The sequence below is a fragment of the Argopecten irradians genome, chromosome 1, assembly GCF_041381155.1.
Source record: "Argopecten irradians isolate NY chromosome 1, Ai_NY, whole genome shotgun sequence".
NCBI classification, from domain to species: domain Eukaryota; kingdom Metazoa; phylum Mollusca; class Bivalvia; order Pectinida; family Pectinidae; genus Argopecten; species Argopecten irradians.
Genome location: NC_091134.1, coordinates 22991411 through 23014949, shown reverse-complemented (window position 1 = coordinate 23014949; position 23539 = coordinate 22991411). Strand labels below are relative to the sequence as shown.

At 34.0% G+C, this 23539-nt stretch overlaps 2 protein-coding genes across 4 annotated transcripts; one reads left to right on the top strand and one right to left on the bottom strand.

Annotated features, from left to right (window-relative positions):
* Positions 1-97: 97 nt before the first annotated feature.
* Positions 98-5977, top strand: LOC138321236 (sushi, nidogen and EGF-like domain-containing protein 1). Of its 3 annotated transcripts, XM_069264779.1 has the most exons (6): positions 98-294; positions 596-886; positions 2114-2206; positions 2634-2811; positions 5024-5072; positions 5834-5977. In XM_069264779.1, exons 1-5 carry the CDS (start codon positions 100-102, stop codon positions 5041-5043), a joined length of 777 nt encoding a protein of 258 aa, XP_069120880.1. In that variant the 5' UTR covers positions 98-99; the 3' UTR covers positions 5044-5072; positions 5834-5977. The 3 variants fall into 3 exon arrangements, with proteins under 3 accessions (XP_069120880.1, XP_069120871.1, XP_069120862.1); XM_069264770.1 differs by lacking the exon at positions 5024-5072; XM_069264761.1 differs by lacking the exon at positions 5024-5072 and having other exon boundaries at positions 5350-5977.
* Positions 5978-7573: 1596 nt separating this feature from the next.
* Positions 7574-22492, bottom strand: LOC138321231 (uncharacterized). Its single transcript, XM_069264747.1, has 15 exons — positions 22252-22492; positions 20343-20399; positions 19928-20054; positions 19497-19586; positions 18899-19086; positions 18037-18085; positions 17571-17661; positions 16864-17165; positions 16451-16637; positions 14894-16064; positions 13241-13315; positions 11924-12045; positions 11285-11335; positions 9133-9250; positions 7574-8059 (listed from the first exon to the last, which is right to left on the bottom strand). Exons 1-15 carry the CDS (start codon positions 22310-22312, stop codon positions 7788-7790), a joined length of 2961 nt encoding a protein of 986 aa, XP_069120848.1. The 5' UTR covers positions 22313-22492; the 3' UTR covers positions 7574-7787.
* Positions 22493-23539: the final 1047 nt, after the last annotated feature.

Here is a 23539-nt window from a genome sequence, read left to right as displayed (position 1 = left end):
TATAGTGTTATAAGTTACACTCAACTTCCTGAAGTAGACTCAGTTAGATGTAGTCATACTGATTGTAATGTTTGTCGGATATGTTGTTGTACTGACAATATGGAAGTACTTACAGTACTATTCGCCATTTGTTTAATTTGCGTGGACAGTTTGACCTTGAACGACCTTTATCCATACCCGTACGACAATGTATCGACAGCTGATGATCTGCTTCTACATCGCAATGACGACGGTAGTTCATCAGCAATCCTGTTTTCGTTCCCATATTTCACCACCATCCGCACTTCGGCATATGTAAGTACAGTTTGTGTATATATTTTTAAAATACAAAATGATGATTTCGGCAATGAAAAAAACTGGAGTTCGAAGGACAAAATTCTCCTATCTATTGTTAGATCCTAGCAGATACACAAAATGGGTCTCGAACTCGCGACACAGTGTTGGAGGGCTAGTAAACAATGCTCAACACCACTTGTTTTCTGCGGCTCTTTATTTCTGATGATCGTATACGAGGGTGGATATAACAACAGTGATAATAACGCCTGGAGTATCGAGGATGTTCGTTTCTCTGATTCTTATGTTTGATATTTTATAGGTGAACACAAACGGAGACATTACATTCGCGAATTCATTAAGTACATTCACTCCCTCCGCATTCCCTAGTTCCAGCTTCGTGATGATAGCTGGATTTTGGACTGACATTACAACGATTAATGAAGGACAAATTTGGTATAAGCTCAGCACAAATCCAGAACTTCTAAACCTAACAGGATCGGACGTACAGTCAGGATTTCCAGGGCAGGAAGACTTCATTCCGAGTTTTGTGTTCATCGTTACATGGAGCGAAGTACCCTATTATGGGGCAAGCGGAGGTCAATTCCTTTTGGTAAGTATTAGTTAGTTGTGGAACAATAGAGATACAAGCTGATCAAGGCATATCGACGAAGGTCGGTATTGATCCAGAATATAATCTTTTGCTTATTCCATTGGAAATGTTTAGTTTGCTATGAGGGTCGTCTGCTCACAACACAAGTCTGTTTAAACTTTCGTTGCTCGAGGTAGAGGGAGTAAAATACTCCCAAAACATAAGTAAATATTCCCTTGTTGCTGAAATTTGAAATACCAAATACTCCATTGATATTGTGAATATATATATACAAAACATGGTTAGTGTTTTAAAATAAAAGCTGCATTTTGGCGAGGGTTAAGAAAGACAAAAGTGGCGAGCCACCTGCAACACCAACAAAATTGCATATTATTTTTATATTTAGCAGTGTTACATTTATTAACACATTCGTATATTACAATGTTCAACAAACATGTACGACTTTCAAACAATGGATCAACTAATAGGAGATCGATGGAATCGACACATGTGAAAAAATACAACTGTTTTCCGTCAGTGCCGAATAGAGCAAAATATATGTGGTAGGTTGCATGATAAAATTGTATTACAATATAATTCTTTCTATCGTTGAGAGTAAGGATTTTCATTGAAATTCATGGTTCATCTCTGAAATCTATTTGAATTATTGAAATATGTCTACAACAGGATCGACGTTGTACAAATTTTTATGTAGAAATGGTCGAAAGTCTTTATCTTCATGTACATTTGTACAACTTTGGTGAATATGAAGTTAAACGTGTATCTGCCGTTCGGCAAAAGAGTGCAGTACTCGTACGGAGTAGCAAACCAAATTGCCGGACTGACAAAGTATTTCCGTTCATCACCTTCGGGACGAGTTTTCAAACATGCCAAAACCCAAACGTTATACAAGCAAGTCAACTCGTCACGCATTTCACAACACAACTTTAAAGTGTTTATTGCTATAATACAATTGCAAATACTTCCATTGACTGTCTACGTAATTTTATTTGTTCGTACGTATTTCTTTATTTCGTATCTATTCCCCCATGAAAAAAACAGGAATAAGGTGTTCACTTCATACAAAAATAAGAAGCATTCGTGTATTTTTGTCGTATGTTTTGAGCTGAGGATTAATATCACCATATTTTCGTAAATAATTAGATTTTTGTATTATAATCATTTTTACTAAAACAACAACGCCCAGACTTCACACAAATTATTTCGTTTTTCCTTCCCTGATTACAGAGGAACACTTTCCAGATCGTCCTGACAACTGATGGTACAAAGTCCTTTGTAATGCTGCATTATTTAAAACTAGACTGGGCCAGAAACGCGATGGTAAGTTCAAACTTGTGCTCACAACCTTCTGTTGTTAACCAGAAATATAAGTAACACATACTTTCATGTTTGAAGCTTTCCTCTCGCGTAACCAATTTTGAACGTACTTTTTAGGTGTTGTTTTACTTATTGCATTGACATTATGTTTTTTTTTTGTATTGCGTGATATGAAGTAAATGTGGAGTATATGTTGTCAAAAACACGAAGCATGAAATTTCAATTCCATGCCTATAGCTTAATTAAGTACAAGTATATATTTTGTGTGAAGTTGAACACTGCAAAGTGATATGATCAATACTTGAATAAAAAGAAAAACAATCCTGGATGATATTCAATATTATCGTTAATCACATTTGTATTATCTATTGACCAATCAGTCAATGGTTTTGTATCTGGTTACAGAAATGTTCATTGTGGCATTTTGTAGGTTGGGTTTAATGCTGGGGATGGTATAAGTAGTTACACTGTTAACGGATCCCTTTCTGATGACGTGATCAACCTCGTCTACCGATCTAATGTTGGAGTTCCAGGGAAGTTCTTGTTCCGGGTTGACGGAGCTGCCATTCAGCCGGCCGGCGAAACTGTCTCTTATGACGACGGGACAGGTGTGTATAACGGACACATGTACAAATTCACAATAAACGTTAAATGATGTCAATCATGAAATTCAATAAACCGAATTACCTGTCTCTTAAATGAGTCACTTACTTTTTGTTTATTGATATGATTGTTTTTGTGGCTTATTTTAAGAGTGAGATGATTCGGTCTAGAAATTCGAATACAGCCAAATGAGCCTATATAGCTAGTGGTTTTACTGCCGTTCTATCATAAGATTGCACGATTGTGTTACAGTACTAGTGTATCGACTCACTGTAGTAGATTACATCGCTACATGTTACAGGTGAAGTGCCTATGTAACACGCATTGTGATTGGCTGAGTTGATCTAAAAATAGAAGAGAAAAACGTGTGTGCACAGTAAAGCTGTTTTTTTTTAGCCTGCCATGCTTGGTCTCATTTTCTTCCGATATTCGACGAATTTAACAACTTCTTCACTGACCTTTGTTGGTGTCATGATAGACCGAACACGTGGAAGCAGAGAACCATGTTGTGTCTCGCACAACTTTGCGATGTTTCCGACAGGTGGATTTACAAACGTCGGCCGCTTTAGATATATTTTCATAGTACACCCCATGCCATCATTGTACATTTTCACTACCCTTTCGCGTACTTTTAGATCGGTTCGTGGCTTTGACATGTCGACATATGATCGGTTGAGGACTGCTTCTAATTTTGGCTGTGATCGGTTGAACCGCTTCTAATTTTGGCGCAATTTTAGCGAGAGATTAAAATAGTAACGTAACGTTACACATGTGCAAACACACATGTATCTTACCGGTAACTTATAATATGCACGCGTTGGCAGCTTGGCGATCGACGATTTTTAGTACTTCCACACTTTTTATTCAGTATAAAGTTCAAATTCAGTGTTAAATTGACATTTTAAATATACCTTACCATAATTATGAAACTGAACAGTTGTTTTAGCAGATACTTTCTTCTTGACCTTCATATTTATTCATTAACGGTACCAGTATTATCATGTTTAAATCAATATTACGTATTCTTCTACAGCTAGTATAACCTGATTGTGTGTTATCTCTTTCCATGTTTGATTTTTTTTTTCAATCATCTTATTTATATATTTACAACAGCTATTTCAGGAAACTCTGTCAGTCAAGTTCGTCACATGTGCTAGGTGTACTACGGAAAAAAAACACCCAACAGTCATGTATATTACAGCGCGAATTCTATATATCAGCGTTATTTATTTTTACAGCGTAATACTTCTATTTTACAAATATTAATTTTTCAGCTGTTTATCTATGAACATTTGTAATTGTTTCGACGTACTTACAACGTCCCGATTGCACAAATAGGTTGCATTGTGTAACGTTTATTTATATACACACTTCACCCAATCACAATGCGTGTTACATAGCATCCTCGATACTCCAGGGCTTCCGATCACTTACGATCTCTACACCCCTGGACTATCTCATAGTGAAATTGAAGGCAGCTCAGCTGAAAATATTTGACCAATCACAGACCAGCAAAGATTTCCTTTGAAGACTACAGAGAGAGCGACGCCCAACTTCAAAGCCACATAGTCAACCACAGTGTACCGTTATACGGCTCTTTTGATGTACATCAAAGGACTAAATTACCTGTTCTGTTCTGTTGCCTCCAGTTTTACGATGAGATAGTCCAGGGGTGTAGAGATCGTAAGTGATCGGAACCCCTGGAGTATCGAGGATGGTTACATAGACACTTCACCTGTACCATGTAGCGATGTAATCTACTACAGTGAGTCGATACACTAGTACTGTAACAAAATCGTGCAATCTTATGATAGAACGGCAGTAATACAATGACATTTTCTTTTACAACATATATTTTAGATAAATGTTTATTAACCTAGTTGAATGTTTATGTTTTATTATTGTTGTTGATCGATGAACATATTTATCTATCTTAAAATCATTGAAATATTGAATATGCACACATGTATGTTTTGCAATGCGTTTTGTTCTTTATCAAACGTATTTAAACTATTTACACAATAATAATTACTTCTGACATTTGCTTATTGATATATATCATATTCTACTGCATGTTTCAATTTCTTGGTCAGAATGTGATCGAAGATTATCTTTTACTGGGAATCAAATAATAAATATACTGAGTGCTGATTTTCATATTTTTTTAAAAATTACATGATATTCGTGGTAAGTATATTTTCATATTCCTTAACAAAGAAACGCTCATTTGCCTTTGATGAAATAAGTACAGGAACAATGCATACTGGTAAGTATGAGTGACAGTGACATTCTTAATTTCTTATTCTAAAAATTTTTTTTTATCACTATGTATCAAGGTAAATTCCTCCGGCATCGGAGCAACCGCCTATATATATGACGGTACAACGAAGTCAGATACACTCCACAAGGGATTATTGGGTTTAGTGTCTATGGCATCCAACAACCAACTCTCCAAACACAAACTAACTACAATTTATATACAAACGTGCACATGCAACCATACACAGATAACAATTAATTTAACTATTATCATATACACTCAGCCTCCCAAACATTCACTGACACTTGTTGTTGTCTAATGGTGGAGGAAAACTACAAGGGAAACCACCGTGCCACCGTGAGGACAACAAACCCAATAGACATCGCCTTGAGCAGGAGTCGAACCCCTTACTGAAGCGAGCGGTCTGCAGCTCACGTTTGAATGCATCTGATGATGTACTATGAGATACGTCTAGCTCTAATAATAAAAAGTGCCTGGTGTGAATCGTATTTGCTTAAAGATAAAAAGATAAATCACAAGTATAGCTAGTAGCAGGAAACTAAATTCCAATCTACGAATATTATTCTTATATGGATATTATTAACAATTATCTTAACATATAAATACTAAGAAGATTCATTTTAAGATAACATGAAGAGAGTAATGAAACTTTGGAAATTATCGAAAATATGTGAAAGAAATTTGCAACTAATATGTGACAGAAACCTTGTAACAAATATGTGAAAGGAAATTTGTAACCTTTTCAGGTTGTAGTACTGTTACATCTGTAACTCAAATGGGGATTGACTTTGGATGGAGTGATGGTGTCTGTTCAAGCCGTCGATAAAAATTAATACCGTTTAATTTTCGGTTGTATTGTTGAAATGGAAATATTAAATTTTGGAACGTCATTTGTCTTTGTTGAACTGTGTAAAAATACCAGGGAGTTTTCATTGCTTAGCCTAAAACGTAAAATTAAATTACCCCCTAATTGAAATTATCTTTGAAGAAGATATTTTACAAAAACAGCTGACATTTTATTTTTACATATGAATACAAAATTTCGATTCGAGCATAATTATGAAAGTGAAAACCCAATGGATAATTACCTTACTAAAGTCAGTTAATACATTGTAACTGTTGAATGTTCCAGTGACGACATATTGATGCCCTGTTTCTCGTTGAACAATGTTTTTTTTTTTTTGTAGCTAATGATTCTAAAAAGCCTGATTCAGGATGAAACACAATAAAATAGCTAATAGATATATTTCAATATTTCTTCTTGAACGAATTGTTACGTCCATCTTAGGTAGCAAAAAACAGTAGATTTGGACAATCTATGAAAATAAGGCGCATGCCTTAGAAATATAGATATAGTCTTTTAACTGTAAAAATATATATAATTAATCACTGCAACTTTTGCAATTACAATTTGATATTTTGATACAGATTTGGCCATATTCTGCGCTTATTCATGCATGTGAATGCCATGGTAACAACAAAAAAATACCTGAAAAATTGCAAAATATAAAGATTTTTAGCCCAAAATTGCAGAAAATTGTACTCAATTTATTTTTTTCTTTTATTTAAGACCTCCCTTAAATTGAGCACTTCTATCACAATGGCAAAATAAGCTAATTTATTTCATAGGTCGATTGTGTGGATTTTTCAATATTTTTCCGACACCCACGCCATGGATTTTCCTTCAAGTAAAGCTAGCATTTCCGGTCAAGACGCACTTCCAGAGGAACCCAGAATTGTAATCTAATTTTTGTTATGTTTATTTTTGAAAAAAATGAAACTTAAATCAAATCCTCCTAATTGGATGTACCAATTTCAGAATATATTTCAGAATATATTTGATTTTTAATTTTTTTATGCATGGCTCAAAACAGGGGCTCCCCACTTAATGAAAATATAGACCGTGGCCAGGCTGTTCTTCTCTGGTCTGCTACCTTAAAACAAATATCCGTAAGGATATCTTACATAAGAGGGAGCTGCTAATGAAGAATCGCGCTGCTCATCGTTTCCTTTCATCACCAGGAACACATTAAATGGTAGCTGTGCTCCATTGGTAATCTGTTCGGCAATACCTAGATCTGTATCGGCTATTATAGCAGTTGCCAATGTTTTATATGAATAGTTTCCATTTTCTTCGGTAACTTTAGGAGTTATCAAATACCAGTGGATAATACTTTCATCCAAAGCATGCAAGCAGCTAACACTTCAACAGTTCTTCCACAATTGATTGCATTTTACAGTATGCCCCTTTTAAGAAAATGTTCACAATCAGGTCAAGATATCCTTTTGCTCAAAGTCATTTGTCATCAACAAAGAAATCGTGTTACATTACTCTTCATGTAAATAAATGGAGTTTTATATGTAAAATATAAATAATCTTAGAATACAAATTTATTTACAAAATAGCAAGGTAATTTGTTTTCATTCACTGCTTGCGTACAGCAATATTGTTTTTATAAACATATAAAAAATGGGGAAAAAAACCAATAACTCTATCCCTTTATTTCACCATCCAAAATAAATGTAACTGACAAAATTCAATAAGTTAACAAAAATTTCAAATAACAATGTAAACACTGAAGATGAATATAAAAGACATCAAATTTTCTCTACAATACATTATCTATATTTTTACTATCAATTAATATAATTATATTGATACATTTACAAACATTTACCGTTGGTTTCAAAAGGTTACGTTTAGAATAAGCTAAAACTTCGCGAATTGGCAGGGGTGCTGGATCCACCACCAAAATTCATGGAGAAACCTGAATCCTTTGCGTTGCCGCTGTTTTGACTGTCTGATCCTCCCCCGAACAGAGACATGAGAGTATCGCCACCCTTGTCTGTTCCAAAGTTGAAGGAGAAACTCGTCTCCTGTTCCTTGCTTTCTAGACTGGGAGAAGTCTGATCACCACCCCCGAACAATGTCATAAGGCTGTCTCCTCCACGAGAGGATTGATTTTCGGAACCTGATGAAAACAGAAGCATACTCGCGTTTTTATGCTTAGATATTTTACTCTACTAATACATTAAAGTTTAATACCAGAAATTTACTTAAAATGATCACTAGAAGTGACACGAACAGAACAAACTAAACCAAACGGACATTGATTGCAATGATCATATTCTTGTATTGTTGTCTAGGGAGGTAGTGATTTTTTTATGGTTGCTGACCAGATAATCTTGTTTTGTCTAGTTATGAGGTGATTTCGTTTGATGGTTGCTGACCAGATAACCTTGTATTGTCTAGTTATGAGGTGATTTCGTTTGATGGATGCTGACTAGATAACCTTGTTTTGTCTAGTTATGAGGTGATTTCGTTTGATGGTTGCTGACCAGATACCTTGTATTTTGTAGTTATGAGGTGATTTCGTTTGATGGTTGCTGACCAGATAACCTTGTATTGTCTAGTTATGAGGTGATTTCTTTTGATGGATGCTGACTAGATAACCTTGTATTGTCTAGTTTTGAGGTGATTTCGTTTGATGGATGCTGACTAGATAACCTTGTATTGTCTAGTTATGAGGTGATTTCGTTTGATGGTTGCTGACCAGATAACCTTGTATTGTCTAGTTATGAGGTGATTTCGTTTGATGGTTGCTGACCAGATAACCTTGTATTGTCTAGTTATGAGGTGATTTCTTTTGATGGATGCTGACTAGATAACCTTGTATTGTCTAGTTTTGAGGTGATTTCGTTTGATGGATGCTGAGCAGATAAACTTGTTTTGTCTAGTTTTGAGGTGATTTCTTTTGATGGTTAATGACCAGATTACCTTATATTGTCTAGTTATGAGGTGATTTCTTTTAATGGTTGTTGACCAGATAACTTTGTATTGTCTAGTTATGCGGTGATTTCGTCTGATGGTTGCTGACTAGAGAACCTTGTATTTTGTAGTTATGCTGTGATTTCGTTCGATTGTTGCTGACCAGATAACCTTGTATTGTATAGTTATGAGGTGATTTCATTTGATGGTTGCTGATCAGACCGGTATTATTATGTGGGGAGTGTATTTTGATTGTTGATGAACATATAACCTTACCTAAAGAATCTGATCCTCCATTGCTGAAAAGGTTGCCTGGCTTGTCATTTCCAAACAAAGACATAGGTTGCCCAGTCCCAAAACCACCAGAACCTCCTTCTCCAAAAAAGTTTGAAGTCTGAAAAAAATACTTTTCTTCACAAACCTGATGTCAAGATTACCCCATTCAAAGTTATCGCTGACAGCAACTGCCATTATTGTGTTGGTAAATAGTACAAGTTTTTTTTAGAATAAAACAAGAATTCTCTGTTACAACCCACTTTGAAAAAATAGCGCACTTTGAAAAATTATTTCAAGCTGCGTTGACGAGCACCAGATTTAACGCACTTTAAAATAATTTTTAAAAGTGGGTTTAGAAGGCACATAACTTTTTTCAAACTGCGTTTTTATAAGTCGTTGTGAAAATAAGTCCTTATCCCTTTAAATATGTATATTGCTATGTAGTTGCATAATGATTTCAGATTTAATCTATTGATATAAACATGTATATAGCTTTCATTACAACAGAGGTATATATGAACTTATATGTTCTATAATAAACATATTAATCATTATAACTTTTAGCTTTTTTATTATTTAGAATTTTCAAACACATCCAATAACCTATACCTCATGATAAAGATGTCATCATCCTTTTTTATTTATTTGGAAAACGTTTGGATATTCATATCTGTATTCAAATAATACATGTCTTCATATAATACACGATTCACTTTAAAGTATAATCCCTTGAACAACTACTTCTAGTTAAAATAATAACAAAACAATGATGTATCTATATACACAAAAAATAAGTGTTCTTTACAATCAAACATAAATGCTATGACACTTACTGGTAATTCTGCTTTATTACAGGTTTCTTTAATGTGCACAATACGCATAACCATTGACTTGACGGGATAATAAGTCGACTTGGCGAGATAATAATGTTTGAGCCATTCTACCGTTAATAGGTTTTCCGATGGAAATCTTCAACATTTCCAAGTGGAATAAGTCATCATTTTTTTCAACACGTTCGCAAAATGGCAATTGTGAACAAAGTGTGGTTAAAGTCAAGATAATTTAATGAAAACGAAACATAACATTTATTATCTAGACACAATTATTTCTCCGAGTCGATTTACTTTCTAGCTAAAGCGTCTTAATTATGTGAATATCTCGCTATGTGATGGCATATACATGCCACCATATCTATATGTTTGACAGATCATTTTTAACTAGAACAACTTATGAGAAAATAAAAAAAAGTGAATCAGTAGCAAAAACGCGAATTTTAAAAAAAAAATTTAGGCGATAACTTCAGAATTTTCAAAATTGTCTTTGAAACACAATAAGATAGAATCTTACCGGCATTGCATTGTCTGTTTTCAGATATGTAATATACTCTGATTTTCCTCTGTTGTGATAGGCTAATATGTAATTGTCACGAGAAGGTCAATATATAGCATATCACCCAATAGAGATTTAAATATGTAATACTGTAACGTTGCAACCAGGTTGATATGGCGCTTATGAATTCCACTGCCCAAAAGTGCGTTCATTAGGGTGATGTCCAATCGACATAATTTTCCATTTAAAAAGCACATCAAAGATTTCTTGACCAATAAAAAAGGAAAAATAAAATTAAATCTAATGTAAAGATAAAAGACCTTTGATTCGTTCTATATGGTGTAAACCGCATGGTAGATCTTTAATAATGAGCTGAGGCTACGCCCTCAGTCCTTAGGGTGATATCACAACATTGACCTCAACAGATTTGAAAACATATATTAATTAATAAATATTTTTTACTTATGATTTAAAGATAATTTGATTAAAAGATAAAGATAACTATAATTTTAATATTTTATTCCTATGGCAGGAACTCATAAATCTGAAGCATAAAAGAAATTTGTAAAAATATCATCTATGTTTAGTATTAAATGTTTCTAATTTTTACACAGTATTTTGTTTCATACATGGAACACCTTTTTTTTCAAAGTGCGTTTATCTATACTAAAACGCAAAATGATATAAATTATTTTTCATAGTGCATTGAATCTGCACCATATCTTAAAAATGCATTTTTTTCAATGTGGGTTGTAACAATGTTTAGGTTCCAGACAGAAACTTTATGCTGCAAATCAACATACATTGTAGTTATGTTTCTTACCTCTCCCATGAAAGGATTAAGGAAACTTCCCATGCTGTCTTGACCATCATCCTGTAAAATACAATGGAAAACTTGCGTGCCATCAATAATTTATATAAGGGACATCTAAATCATGTTTTCAAATTTTCTTAACTCCTAATGCTAGTATAGCGTAAAACATGGTATATTGTCAACAAATTATTCATTAACTTTTCCTTTAAATTAACTCCAAAGTGACACAAATAAAATATGTAATACTCAGTGACCAATAATAGATGTAGCATTATTTTTCAAATGATATTGTACATCTGATAGACAGGGACTGTTGCAGATTTTGGGGTAAAATTTGAAAATTTGAATGAATGCTGGATAATTTGTGTGTGTGTAGCATCAACATAATAAGCTCTAGGAAAACGGATGGATGATTTTTAACAGATGGGAACATGGAAACGGAATTACACAGTACAATGCTTCTGTAATATCAAGGAACAAGACTAATTTACCAAGATCATTGGGCTTACTAGTACAACTCTTATTACTATTATTAATTTTTTTTTTATTATGTAACAAAATTTAAGCTTTCAATATCAATTGTTAAAACATACATTATTATTGTCTTAATATCATCTTCATTTGTTAATATACTAAACATAGTTTTACCTGTTTTTCCGTGAACATCGAGCGTGAGGAAAATGGCAGTGGTCCAGGAGACTTAGACAGGAGCTTGACTTTTTGTTGATGTTTCTCAAAATCAAAAGGACTTGTATCCATTCCCTCATAACCTGGCAAGAATCGTGGACACTTGTAGGAGCAACTACTCTACAACCTATTCCTTAAAACTTGCATTCATGATTTTTATGTAAAACAAGAATTCCACGGAGGTGGATGTGTCTCCTGCACAGCAGTTTAAAACATCACAAAAATATTTATTTAGAGTTGAAAATATTGTTAATAACTTAGGGAAGTTATCAAGTCCTGTAACTCTTACAAATATCGACAGATTTTGACCAGTACCATACCCATCTGGCATCTCATTGATATAAAGCAATATACATAATTTGGTTGAAATCGGATAATAAATACAAAAGTTATTGAACGGAATCTAAGAAATTGTCTTGTTTTAACGATTTTAAACTCTTATACATATAAACGGATTTTGACCAGTATTAAATCATCCCGAGATCTCATTTATATAAAGCAATATATCAAATTTGGTTGAAACCAGAAAATAAATACTAAAGTTGTCAAGCCGAAACTATGGATTTATCTGTTTTGACGATTTTAAAGTCCCGTAACTCTCGCAAATTTGTCAAGCCGAAACTATGGATTTATCTGTTTTGACGATTTTAAAGTCCCGTAACTCTCGCAAATTTGACGGATTCTGACCAATATTGAACCCATCAGAGATCTCATGGATATAAAGCAACATATGCAAGTTAGGTTGAGACAATAAATACATTTTCCGGACGCCGCAATAAATACATTTTCCGGACGCCGCCAAAGCCGACACAGACGCCGACATAGTGATACCTATGTGTCGCACTTACGTTGCAGGCGACACAATGACAATACTAGTAAATTAAAAACCGTAAAATTGATGGATGGATTTTACTTTCAGGTCTCTTGAAAGAATTTTCTTTACATCATTATTTGTTGCATATTTTGACTTGCTTTGTCTCCAATTTTTTGTCAACAGTTTTGCACTCGTGACATATGTTACAGTGATAATCTGCTGTTAGCTGTATGAATCATTTCCAGGTACCAAATACATATTGTGTTGCTAGTTTGTTATTCTATCTTTGCTATGTTCTCTTGGTTCGGTCAATAAATCCTTAGGTTCCAAGTGTTTGAGTTATTTGTTCACAGTGCATTGAGATTGTTAAATTCATGAAATCAAAATCTCGTCCCCATTTTGTCACTTTTTGTTTTTCATTAAAGAGAATAATGGTACATGTATTTGTATTAGAAATAACTCACCCATCTTCGATGCAGGTGGTGTTTCAGGGCGAAGCCGTGATTGAGGTGTTTGAGGAGAACAGGACACGGTATCATCTGCAAATGAGGTTATTACAAATTTTCAAATAAGTTTACATGTTTATATATATATTAATTGAAGTGAATATTTAAGTGATAATGCATATATATCATTTTCTGAAATTATTTAGGCCGAAATTTTATCTTGTCGACGTGGTGGAAATGAGAGATAGAACAGAAGAGAGATAGTTAACAATGCTTGATCGATAAAGGAATAGAATCATTAATTTTGATGAATAAATCATTAATTTTGATCAGACAAGAGGCCGTTGGGCCTTAATGGTCACCTGATATTTGATACAAATTAGTTATGTCATTTACCAGCCAACAAATGTCTTTTGTTCACGAATTAGGAAAATAGATCTAATAGCTCTACATAGAAAGTTTCATTAAGCACAGTTTATATTTACTCAAGTTATCGTGTTCACAGGGTCCAATAATAATCATTAGTGCACAGGGCAATAACTCCGTAAATTACCGTCAAATCAATTTGATTTTCAAAATCGTCCTTGATCTTTCCAATGCTAGTTTCAATACAAAGTTTCAATAAGGTTGGTTCATATTTACTGAAGTTTTCACATTCACAAGGTCCAACAATAATTACAAGTGCAAAGGGCAATATCTCCGTAAATTACTGTCGAATTAAGCTGTTTTTCGAACTCTTCTGAGATATTTCCAGTATTAGTCTACATACAAAGTTTCATTAAGCTCAGTTTATATTAACTCAAGTTATAACATTCACAAGGTCCAATAATAATTATTAGTGTAAAGGGCAATAACTCCATAAATAACTGTTCATTGAATCAAGCTGTTTTTCGAAGTAGTTTGAGATATTTCAAATGTTAGTCTACATACAAAGTTTCATTAAGCTCAGATTATATTTACTCAAGTTATCGTATTCACAAGGTCCAATAATAATTATTAGTGCAAAGGGTAATAACTCCATAAATAACTGTTCTTTAAATCAGGCTGTTTTTCGAAGTAGTTTGAGATATTTCAAATGTTAGTCTACATACAAAGTTTCATTAAGCTCAGATTATATTTACTCAAGTTATCGTGTTCACAAGGTCCAATAATAATCATTAGTGCAAAGGGCAATAACTCCATAAATAACTGTTCATTGAATCAAGCTGTTTTTCAAAGTCGTCTGAGATATTCTAAATGTTAGTCTACATACAAATTTTTATTAAGCTTGGTTTATATTTACTCAATTTATCGCGTTCACAAGGTCCAATAATAGTTATTAGTGCAAAGGATAATAACTCAGTAAATAATTGTTGAATCATGCTGATTTTTTTAACTCGTCTGAGATATTTCTAATGTTAGTCTACATACAAAGTTTCATTCAGCTCGGTTTATATTTACTCAAGTTATCACGTTCACAAAGAAATGTTAACGCACAACGCACGACGATGGACAAAAAACTATCAAAATAGGTCACCATGACCTGTGGTAAGGTTACTTAAAAATTGGAAAAGTTGAAGACTGGTAAAAGACACAAGCACCAGTATACCAGCTGTATAGAAAGGATATGGAATAGGAAAATAAGAAATGTACCAGAACATCATCGAGAAGAGGAGCCTATGTATACTTTACTTTGTGAAGAGGTTGAGACATTCTCTGCTGTTGAGGTCTGAGGAGACGTTCTTTGTGATGATGATATCTGTCTGAAGTTTGGAGATGACAATTGAGTTCCTGGGGTTGACATTTTATCAGAATTTGGTGTCAGTGGTGCTATCATTTGGATGCTATTAAGAGCGCTTTGAGCTGATACTGGAATCAAGGTTGGCGTCCTAAGAGCAGGCATTTGGTTGGTGCTTGATGTTCTTGGTGCTGACATTTGATTTAAATTTGGAGTACGAGGGGCAGACATTTGATTGATGCTTGAGGATTTTGGTGCTGACATTTGATTTAAATTTGGAGTACGAGGGGCAGACATTTGACTGATGCTTGAAGTTCTTGGAGCTGACATTTGATCTAATGTGTGAGTTTTTGGAACTGATATAGGCCTGCTGCTTGGAGCAATTGTTGCAGGTATTTGATTCTGCTGCTGTTGTTGTATTCGTTGAAACTGCTGCTGCTTTTGTAACTGTTGGAGCTCCAGCTGAGACTGTTGTTGTGACTGTTGTTGGGGTTGCTTTTGAGGTAGTTGTTGATGCTGGCGCATCTGTTGCTGCTGTTGGTCATGATGAAGTTCTCTTAATCCTTGTTGCATTTGCTGTTGGGTCTGTTTTGGTAATTGAGGTAGCTGTTGTTGATATTGTTGAATCTGAGGTAACTGCTCAGGTTGTTGAATCTGAGATGGCTGTTGCTGAGTTGGTGGTACAGGTTGTCGTACTTGATTTGGATGTTGTCTTATTTGTGTTGGTTGTTGAAATTGCTGTAGCTGAGGTGGTCTAGCCTGCATCGGTTGCTGAAGTTGTTGTTGATGTTGAATCTGAGAGGGTTGGTGAAGTTGTTGAACCCTGGATGGTTGTTGAAGTTGTCTCATATGTGTTGACTGCTGGATCTGCTGTAGTTGAGGTGGTTCTTGAGCTTGACGTACATGAGTTGGCTGTTGAGATTGCTGTAGCTGAGGTTGTGATTGTCGTACCCGGGCTGATTGTTGTAGTCGTTGAACCTGAGGTAGTTGTTGAAATTGTCTTGAATGAGTTAGTTGTTGATGCTGTATCTGCTGTTGGGACTGTTTTGGTATCTGCTGTTGCCTCTGGTGTAGTTCCTGTTCAGATGGGCAATGCTCCTGTTGTGATTCTTGTGATTGTTGATTCTGCAGGAAAAGTTTAAACATGTATATCATTATACATGCAAAAATGAACATTAAATGTATTTAAAAACACAATATGAAGATATCTTACCTTCTGACCTGTAATTTCAATCAATATTTTTCTTAAATTTTAATTATCAATGCTTTCTTTACATGATTCACTTTTCTTTTGGAACAAACCATGGTAGCAAGGAATCTTACTTTCTTGTACATTTATGTAGGGAATATTCCTGTACTATTGATGATTGTTTATACATTCAAAGAATTTATACTGTTATAGCCGACAATCGGTTGGTTTTTTTTCTCCACAATCTATAGCTTTGCTCTACCATCATTACCTGCCATGGTAAAATACTTGTATCTGTCTATATGTATACCAATAGCCTTACCCTTTGGCTAGTTATCGGTTGAGGTTGTCGCTGCATTAGACAAGGCTGACTCTGCGGTGACTTTGAGGAAGACAGATGTTGTGGGAGCGTCACTAATGGGTGACATGTTGTCGGCTGTAGTGTAGGCTTCACATTGGTCTGCAAGTTCTGCTTTTTATCTATATCATCTTGTTTTTCACTATACATACTGGGAAAATGAAAGAGGAAATATTTGATACAAATGGTTTTTTTTATCCTTAGATTACGATAAAAGTGTCTCTGTCCGTTCAAGAACAATTTTCAAATACATGTAATTGATTTTGCTATTAATCTTGAAATCTTGCTGTCAGTAATATAATGTGCTTTGATATTTATTTAATAGCTATGCTAATTTTCAATACCCATTCTTGCAAAATATATCATGAAGAAACTACCTTACTAAAACAGAGCCTCTATCATCTTCCTCTACATCCATCCCAGTCTCTGTCTGTTCTTGGCTTAAATGTGGCTGAAAACCAACTGAACCAGACTCAATATTTGGCTCTGGGCTCAAGTTTGGCTGAGTATGCTCTGAAACACTTGTTTGAACAGTTTCCTGAATCGCATTAGGTGCAACATGTTCTTGGTTCACATTAGGCTCAGCATGACCCTCAAGTGATGGCTTCTGCATGGCAACTTCAGAAGCACAGTCTTTCTCTCTAGCACTCTCTGCTGCCTGGTCTTGTTTGGTCTTTTCCTTTTCAACATCAAACAGATTTTGTAATAATCTTAATAATTGAAAATAATTGAATGACAACTTTATTTGATTATGGAATTCACCAAAACCTGTCCTAGATTGAGAGATTTCTTAGACTTTGTTATCTATATGTACATGTGATTCCAAATTAAGAACATTCCACCCAATGATTAAATAGCGTATCTTTCCAACTAAAGAACTCATGAACTTCAAAATATATTGATGCTATGTAGTGTAAAATTAGAGAAAATAATGTTACATGTACAGTTAAGAAAATCTTAAATCTTGGAGTAGATACAGATATCCAAATCACCCTGAATTTGCTCAGAAGGTTTAAGACATCAATTTTAACAGGCATAAAGGGATATTACATATGCTACATCAGATTTTTGGAGATACTTTTACCTGTTTGATCTGATCCTGTATTTGTCTCCTAATCTCAATCTTCTGTTTGATTTTAAAATATATTGATTCAGTTGACAACTTTGTTGTTGCTCTGGAAAAAGTTAAGGATGGTGGAAGGCTCATTTTCCCTTATTAAAGCAATGTGGAAAATCAATAAACAATCAACCATTTCCATCTTGGATTCAAAAACATCAGACTAGAAAATGTAACAAGAGAGGAGAAAATGTAGCAGCCAAACCGGATTCGAACCCAGGACTTCCAAATACTAAGTGGATATTCTGTTTCACAGATCAACACAGTATAGAGTTACAGCAGCTTAGTCTTGACTATTTCAAGAGAATTTATACATGTACTAAAAAAAAAAAAAAGAAAAAAGAAATATCATGTACTTCTACATTTAAACCTGATCATATATAACATCTTTGATGATAACAGTAGATTAAGCAGGTAAGAAAGCAAAGGATACATTTTCACAATAATTCTGTTTATGTCTTTGAGTTCATCATCTTCTGATTCTGAAAAAATGCGCATGTAAATGTAACAATCTGTCACAGCTTTAATTCTCTGAAAGAAACAATTCAGTGAGGCTAATTCTGTTACATAACCACGAAGCAAAATAGGACATAAATGCATTGTTCTACATTCCTGTTGAAACATATAATTAGAAATATTGACAAATTTCACTACATTGTTAAGAATTTTGATTGATACCTTTGAAATGATCAATACATATTAAGCAGGTACAACATGTACGCTGTACCCATACCCAAGCCAAAGTCATGCTCGTTAAACAAATGCAATACATAACCACTAAGGAGTCAATGAAATTGTTTTTAGACAAGAACATGCATCTAATATGGTAATCATACTACTGTAAGAGTGATTTAAGTAGTTCTAGCTAAATGTTCTTTTCTACACTGTCAAGGGCCAGGGTTCGGCATACAAGACATCCGACCACTTTGTGTAATGGTTGACAGTAAGCGAGTTTGAACATTTCACATACATTTCACTACAGTGGGCTTTTCTGGCACATCACAGTAAAACCAACTAATTTAATTTCTATTAGAACTGGTTTGTTTCCAAAATATGTGCAAATTTTAATGAACTCTTAGATTGAATTGTCCCTTTAAAAAATATAAATTGATCCTATGTATAGTTTTTTCTGAGGATAATGGGGTAAATTCAAGCTGGGATTATGCATGCATCTATCACTTCAGAGGTTTAGATATCCTCTTATTATGGCGTTTTCATCATTTCATGAAAATATCTAAGCAGAGTTTTAGTTGATATGGAAAACTGGCCATAAACTAAATAATATGAAGTTTTACCGTTTGTTTCATTGATCTGAATGTGCAATTGTTTTATTTTGGCTTCCATTTCTTGGAGATTTTTTTCCAAAGATGAAACACAACTTAGCTTTTCCTCCAGAGCAAGTGCCAGTGGAAACATTTTGTATTTGCCTTGGTAGTCTTCCCAAACAGCATTGTAATGCTGAAGGATTTCTTTGCGCCTATTTCTTGATGATTAGAAAATATAAAAAATGAAGATGAAAGTTTATCTGGCTGAATGAAATGTCTAACAATCTAATATATATAGATTGCAAAGTGGGGGATGTTCCATTTTGTCATTTCCACAGACAGATAATAAATCTGACATATTTAACCTTAATGTCTGGCTAATCAGCAGTCATCTGTGATTCACAAGACTCAGAAAAAGATTTATTAAAACATCAAGAAAGACTATTTTATTCTAATCATACATTAAAATATACAATTTTTAGATTTTTTTTTCATAATGCACATAATAATTTTGCTTTTAACACAAGATTTCTTAATCATATCCTGGCTATGAGTTTTGTAGAATACAATGACAAAAATGTTAACAGATTTAATGGTTAATTCAATTGATTACTATACTCTATTGTACCTCTCCTGTTCCACGGAGTCTTCCGAGGCTGCAACCTGTCTGTCTAGAGCTGCATCATGTTCTTTCAACACAACCAAGGTTTTCTTTAAACTAGAAACAGTATGTTTTGATTACCTTATGTAAGTATGCATCAGAAAAATAAGGAAAGAACCAATATTAATAGGTTTCATAGAGATATGATGTTAAATGGTGACTTGGGATATCTTCTGACAGGCTAAATCTATCCCAAAATGAAAATGAAAACCTAGAGTTTTAAAATGAAGGAGTTAATTGATTAAATTGAAAATGAATCAAAAGAGCAAATCTTCTAAAGAATTTTATATATGCTTATTATATTTCAATACCTACTTTAATTTCTATGGGTATTAAGATGTTGCTTCCGTTTACTTTTTCTTTTGATAAAGTAAAATATTTTCTAGGATTTGTGTTACCTTTCACAGTTATCACGATTATATGTGTACTGTCGTTGACCCTGTTTAATGTCTTCATCCACATGTGATATTTTTTCTTCTAATTGTTTGATCTTAGACTTTCCATCGGATATTTCTTTTTGCAGTGCTGTTAAAAAATGTTGATGATGACAAAAAATATTTCAAAAGTCCAAGTAAATCATAAATGATAAAGAATGATACAGCGATGAAATTTGCCAAATAAACATACACACATGTACCAGGTACTTAAATCAACAAAACACACCTTTATGGCCATGGTACAAGGTAAACTGGTGGAGTATTATTCAAAATGAATGATAAGGTAACATGATGAGACGGGGAAAAAAAGACTAGAAACAATAAAATTTAGGCTTTGCAGTTGAAAATGTGTTTCAATTTACATTGAAACTCTTACCTTCTATTTGTTGGCTTTCTTTTTGTATTAGTCGTACACAATTCTGGTTTTCAAATTCTAGTGGAATAAATACATTCAAACATGTCATATGGCACAAAAACATTAAATTCAGCGATCGATATGGAAAAAAATCGAATACAATTCTATGGATTATAGTTTTTTACTTTTGCTAGTGATATAAATAATGTTAAAATTTTCTTTTATAATTATTAAAATAGTAAAAAAAAAGTAATCTAAGAACTTTAATTTCGGACGGATTCAAATTTCGGACAGTAATTAGAAAATACTTTAAAACTCATAAAATAGTCCAGATATTTGATAAAAAGTCATTGAAACTGACCTATGCTTTACTTTCAAATTGGAAATTAACTAGATTGAAGAACAGATGTGTGAGCATTATATTTTGTATGGTAAGTTTGAATATGAATATGTGACTGCGACCTTTCCTGCGGTTGAATATACAAAAATGAACTGGTCAAATGACGCAATATGGAACTCCATGTCAAACATGTCTTATTCAGTGTGTTCATTAAACTTTTTAAATTTTTTTTTGTTTAAACACATCCTTTTATTGTTTTGAGTAAAAAATAAACAATACAGTGGGAATTAACCATCACTTTACCTATATAAAGTTTGGTGTCCGAAATTTGAACACCCATTACTAATATGAAAATTTCCTTATTTGGAACAGTCCAAAATAATCGATAAATACTTAAATATTGTTCGATTTTCATAACATTTATAAAGTTCTGAATGGATTTTAGTAATTCAGAGCTTTCCTTAGTTATAAATTAATAAAAAAGTAGAAGTAGTAACTAGGGTAACCAGTTATATCCTAGAAATAAAAGTGCAAGTAAACAAGGGAACATGTTTATCAGCTAAAGCCTTTAAGGGTACTTACACATTGAGCCCAAAATCTGGGTAAATATGATGAAAGTTACAAAAAATATATATTACATTAACTAAACAAACTCAACAAACTTTTTATTTCAATGCACATACATTTGCTAACATGAAATTCATGATTATGTAACAATATACATGTTTTATATGAAAATCATCCTAATTTAATTGGTTTTTAATTGCTGTCCGAAATTTGAACACCCTATGTCCGAATTATGAACACCCCTGTCTGAAATTCGAACAGCTATACATTGCTGATTACTTTGGCCTGGTATAAAACAAATTTAGTATTTGTGTCAAGTTTCAAGTGATAAATGCAAGAAAAGAAAATTCTCTTTCTGCTCATACGTCAGTTATGGGGGTATGTGGATAGGTTTCAAGCATACAAAGGTTTTACTATTAAGGTGTCCGAAATTTGACTACTTTCCCCTAATCTAAGAACTTTACTACCTGTGACCTCAATAAATTGTAAAGCCACGGTATCACCTTTAGAAATGCGTATACCTGATAACCATCCTCGATATTCCACTAGGACCAGGGGTTCCGATCACTTACGATCTCTACACCCTTGGACTATCTCATAGTAAAATTGGAGGCAACAGAACAGGTGATATACATCAAAAGAGCCGTATAACGACACATTGTGGTTCACTGGTTGACTGTGTGGCTTTGAAGTAGGGTGTCGCTCTCTCAAAGTCTTAAAAAAAATCTGTGATTGGTTCAGATTTGTTCCCCTGAGCTGCATTTTTACTATGAGATAGTCCAGGGGTGTAGAGATTTATTATGTTGTCGGAACCCCTGGAGTCTCGAGGATGCCTGATAACATGATAACATGCACAGTCACTTAAAGTCTTTTGACATTAAGCCAACTACTGAACTAGGCAAATGTTTAGAAACGTTATATTATATTTTGTTGTGGCTCTCTTAGATATAATTCCTTTTGAATAGAACGTGTCACATACTTTATTTTACCATTGCCTATAATCAAATGGCACAGTAGTCTTACCAACTTTCTTGATAAGCTTGTCCAAGTTGTCTCCATCTGAACACTGAAGAAAGTGTTCCATTGCGTAATTTTCTTATCTACAACGCAGCATCGAACAAATCACTTGAATTCTTGACACAGCGCAACTTACTGCAACATATTCAATAATTATAATCCAGGTTCAAATGTGTATACATCTAACAAAAATACCATCGGAAACAAAAAAATCCAGATTTTAGAAAGTTCGTCTGCTTCCTGATCTTTATCATGAAAACGTTTGGTATTTTCGAGCGTCTCTGTGACAGTGATTAAAGTATTTGGCGCGCTTTTTGGTGAATTTTATTTTAAATACACTTGTTTAGATTTCTTTTTTGCTGAAGTCGTTCCATAGACTAAACTAGACTATATGTGAATGGATTTAGTAAAAACTCTGAAATTACACCAAAATTATTTTCCAATGTCCGATAACCATATTAAAGTAGAATCTACTTTTCTACCTTCAACTATTTTTTTTAACTTGCTTCGATATTCAGGGGCGTAGGAAGCGGGGGGACAGGGGGGGGGGCAACTGCCCCCCCGTTCCCCAGGACGGGGGGGGGGCAAAAAAATGTCTTTTTGCCCCCCCCCCCCCATTTTCGCTGACTGAAATTTTCTAAAAAAGCTTATTTGAAAGAAAAAAGGGTCCTCCTGCACATTTTTCGTACTTCAATCTAGAATTTTTTTTCCGCTGCGCGGCGCATTTCCTAAAAGGTTCAAGCACATAATGTCAAACCTTAAATTGTAAAAATTCAATACACACAAACTAGACTAAAAATGTCCATCAAGGGATTCTATGTACTATTTAAAAAATGTCTCTTAAAAGATCAATTTGTTTATATGTCTTAGCGAGACAATTAATTCATTTTTTTCTGTTACACAACAATGTACCGATGGTGTGAAGCCGGTATATTCAGATCGAGTAGGGTTCCATAATGTTATGACGACACAATTATCATTTCTAAATGCAGATAGCTTTAAATCGAAAAATTACCATGTTAAGAACGCTTTATAATCATTAAACTTTATCGTAAAACTCATCTCAGCCATTCTAAATCGTAATTTTTTTCCCGGGGGAGATCACCCGGACCCCCCTAACACCGAATTCTCGCGCCTTTTGGGCGCTTGCAAATTCACCAAAATGCATCGTAAAACTCATCTAAGCCTTTCTAAATTGTGATTTTTTCCCGGGGGAGACCCCCGAACCCCCCAAACACCAAATTTCTCATGCTTTCGGGCGATCGCAAAATCATCAAAATACATAAAACTCATC

Coding starts and splice junctions, on each gene's coding strand:
- LOC138321236 (XM_069264761.1), top strand. CDS start 100: ATGGAAGTACTTACAGTACTATTCGCCATTTGTTTAATTTGCGTGGAC. Junction 887..2,113: donor GCGGAGGTCAATTCCTTTTG/GTAAGTATTAGT, acceptor CCCTGATTACAG/AGGAACACTTTCCAGATCGT. Junction 2,207..2,633: donor ACTGGGCCAGAAACGCGATG/GTAAGTTCAAAC, acceptor GGCATTTTGTAG/GTTGGGTTTAATGCTGGGGA.
- LOC138321231 (XM_069264747.1), bottom strand. CDS start 22,312: ATGGAACACTTTCTTCAGTGTTCAGATGGAGACAACTTGGACAAGCTT. Junction 19,087..19,496: donor GACTCCGTGGAACAGGAGAG/GTACAATAGAGT, acceptor CTAATCATCAAG/AAATAGGCGCAAAGAAATCC. Junction 16,065..16,450: donor AACCGATAACTAGCCAAAGG/GTAAGGCTATTG, acceptor CTTTTCCTGCAG/AATCAACAATCACAAGAATC.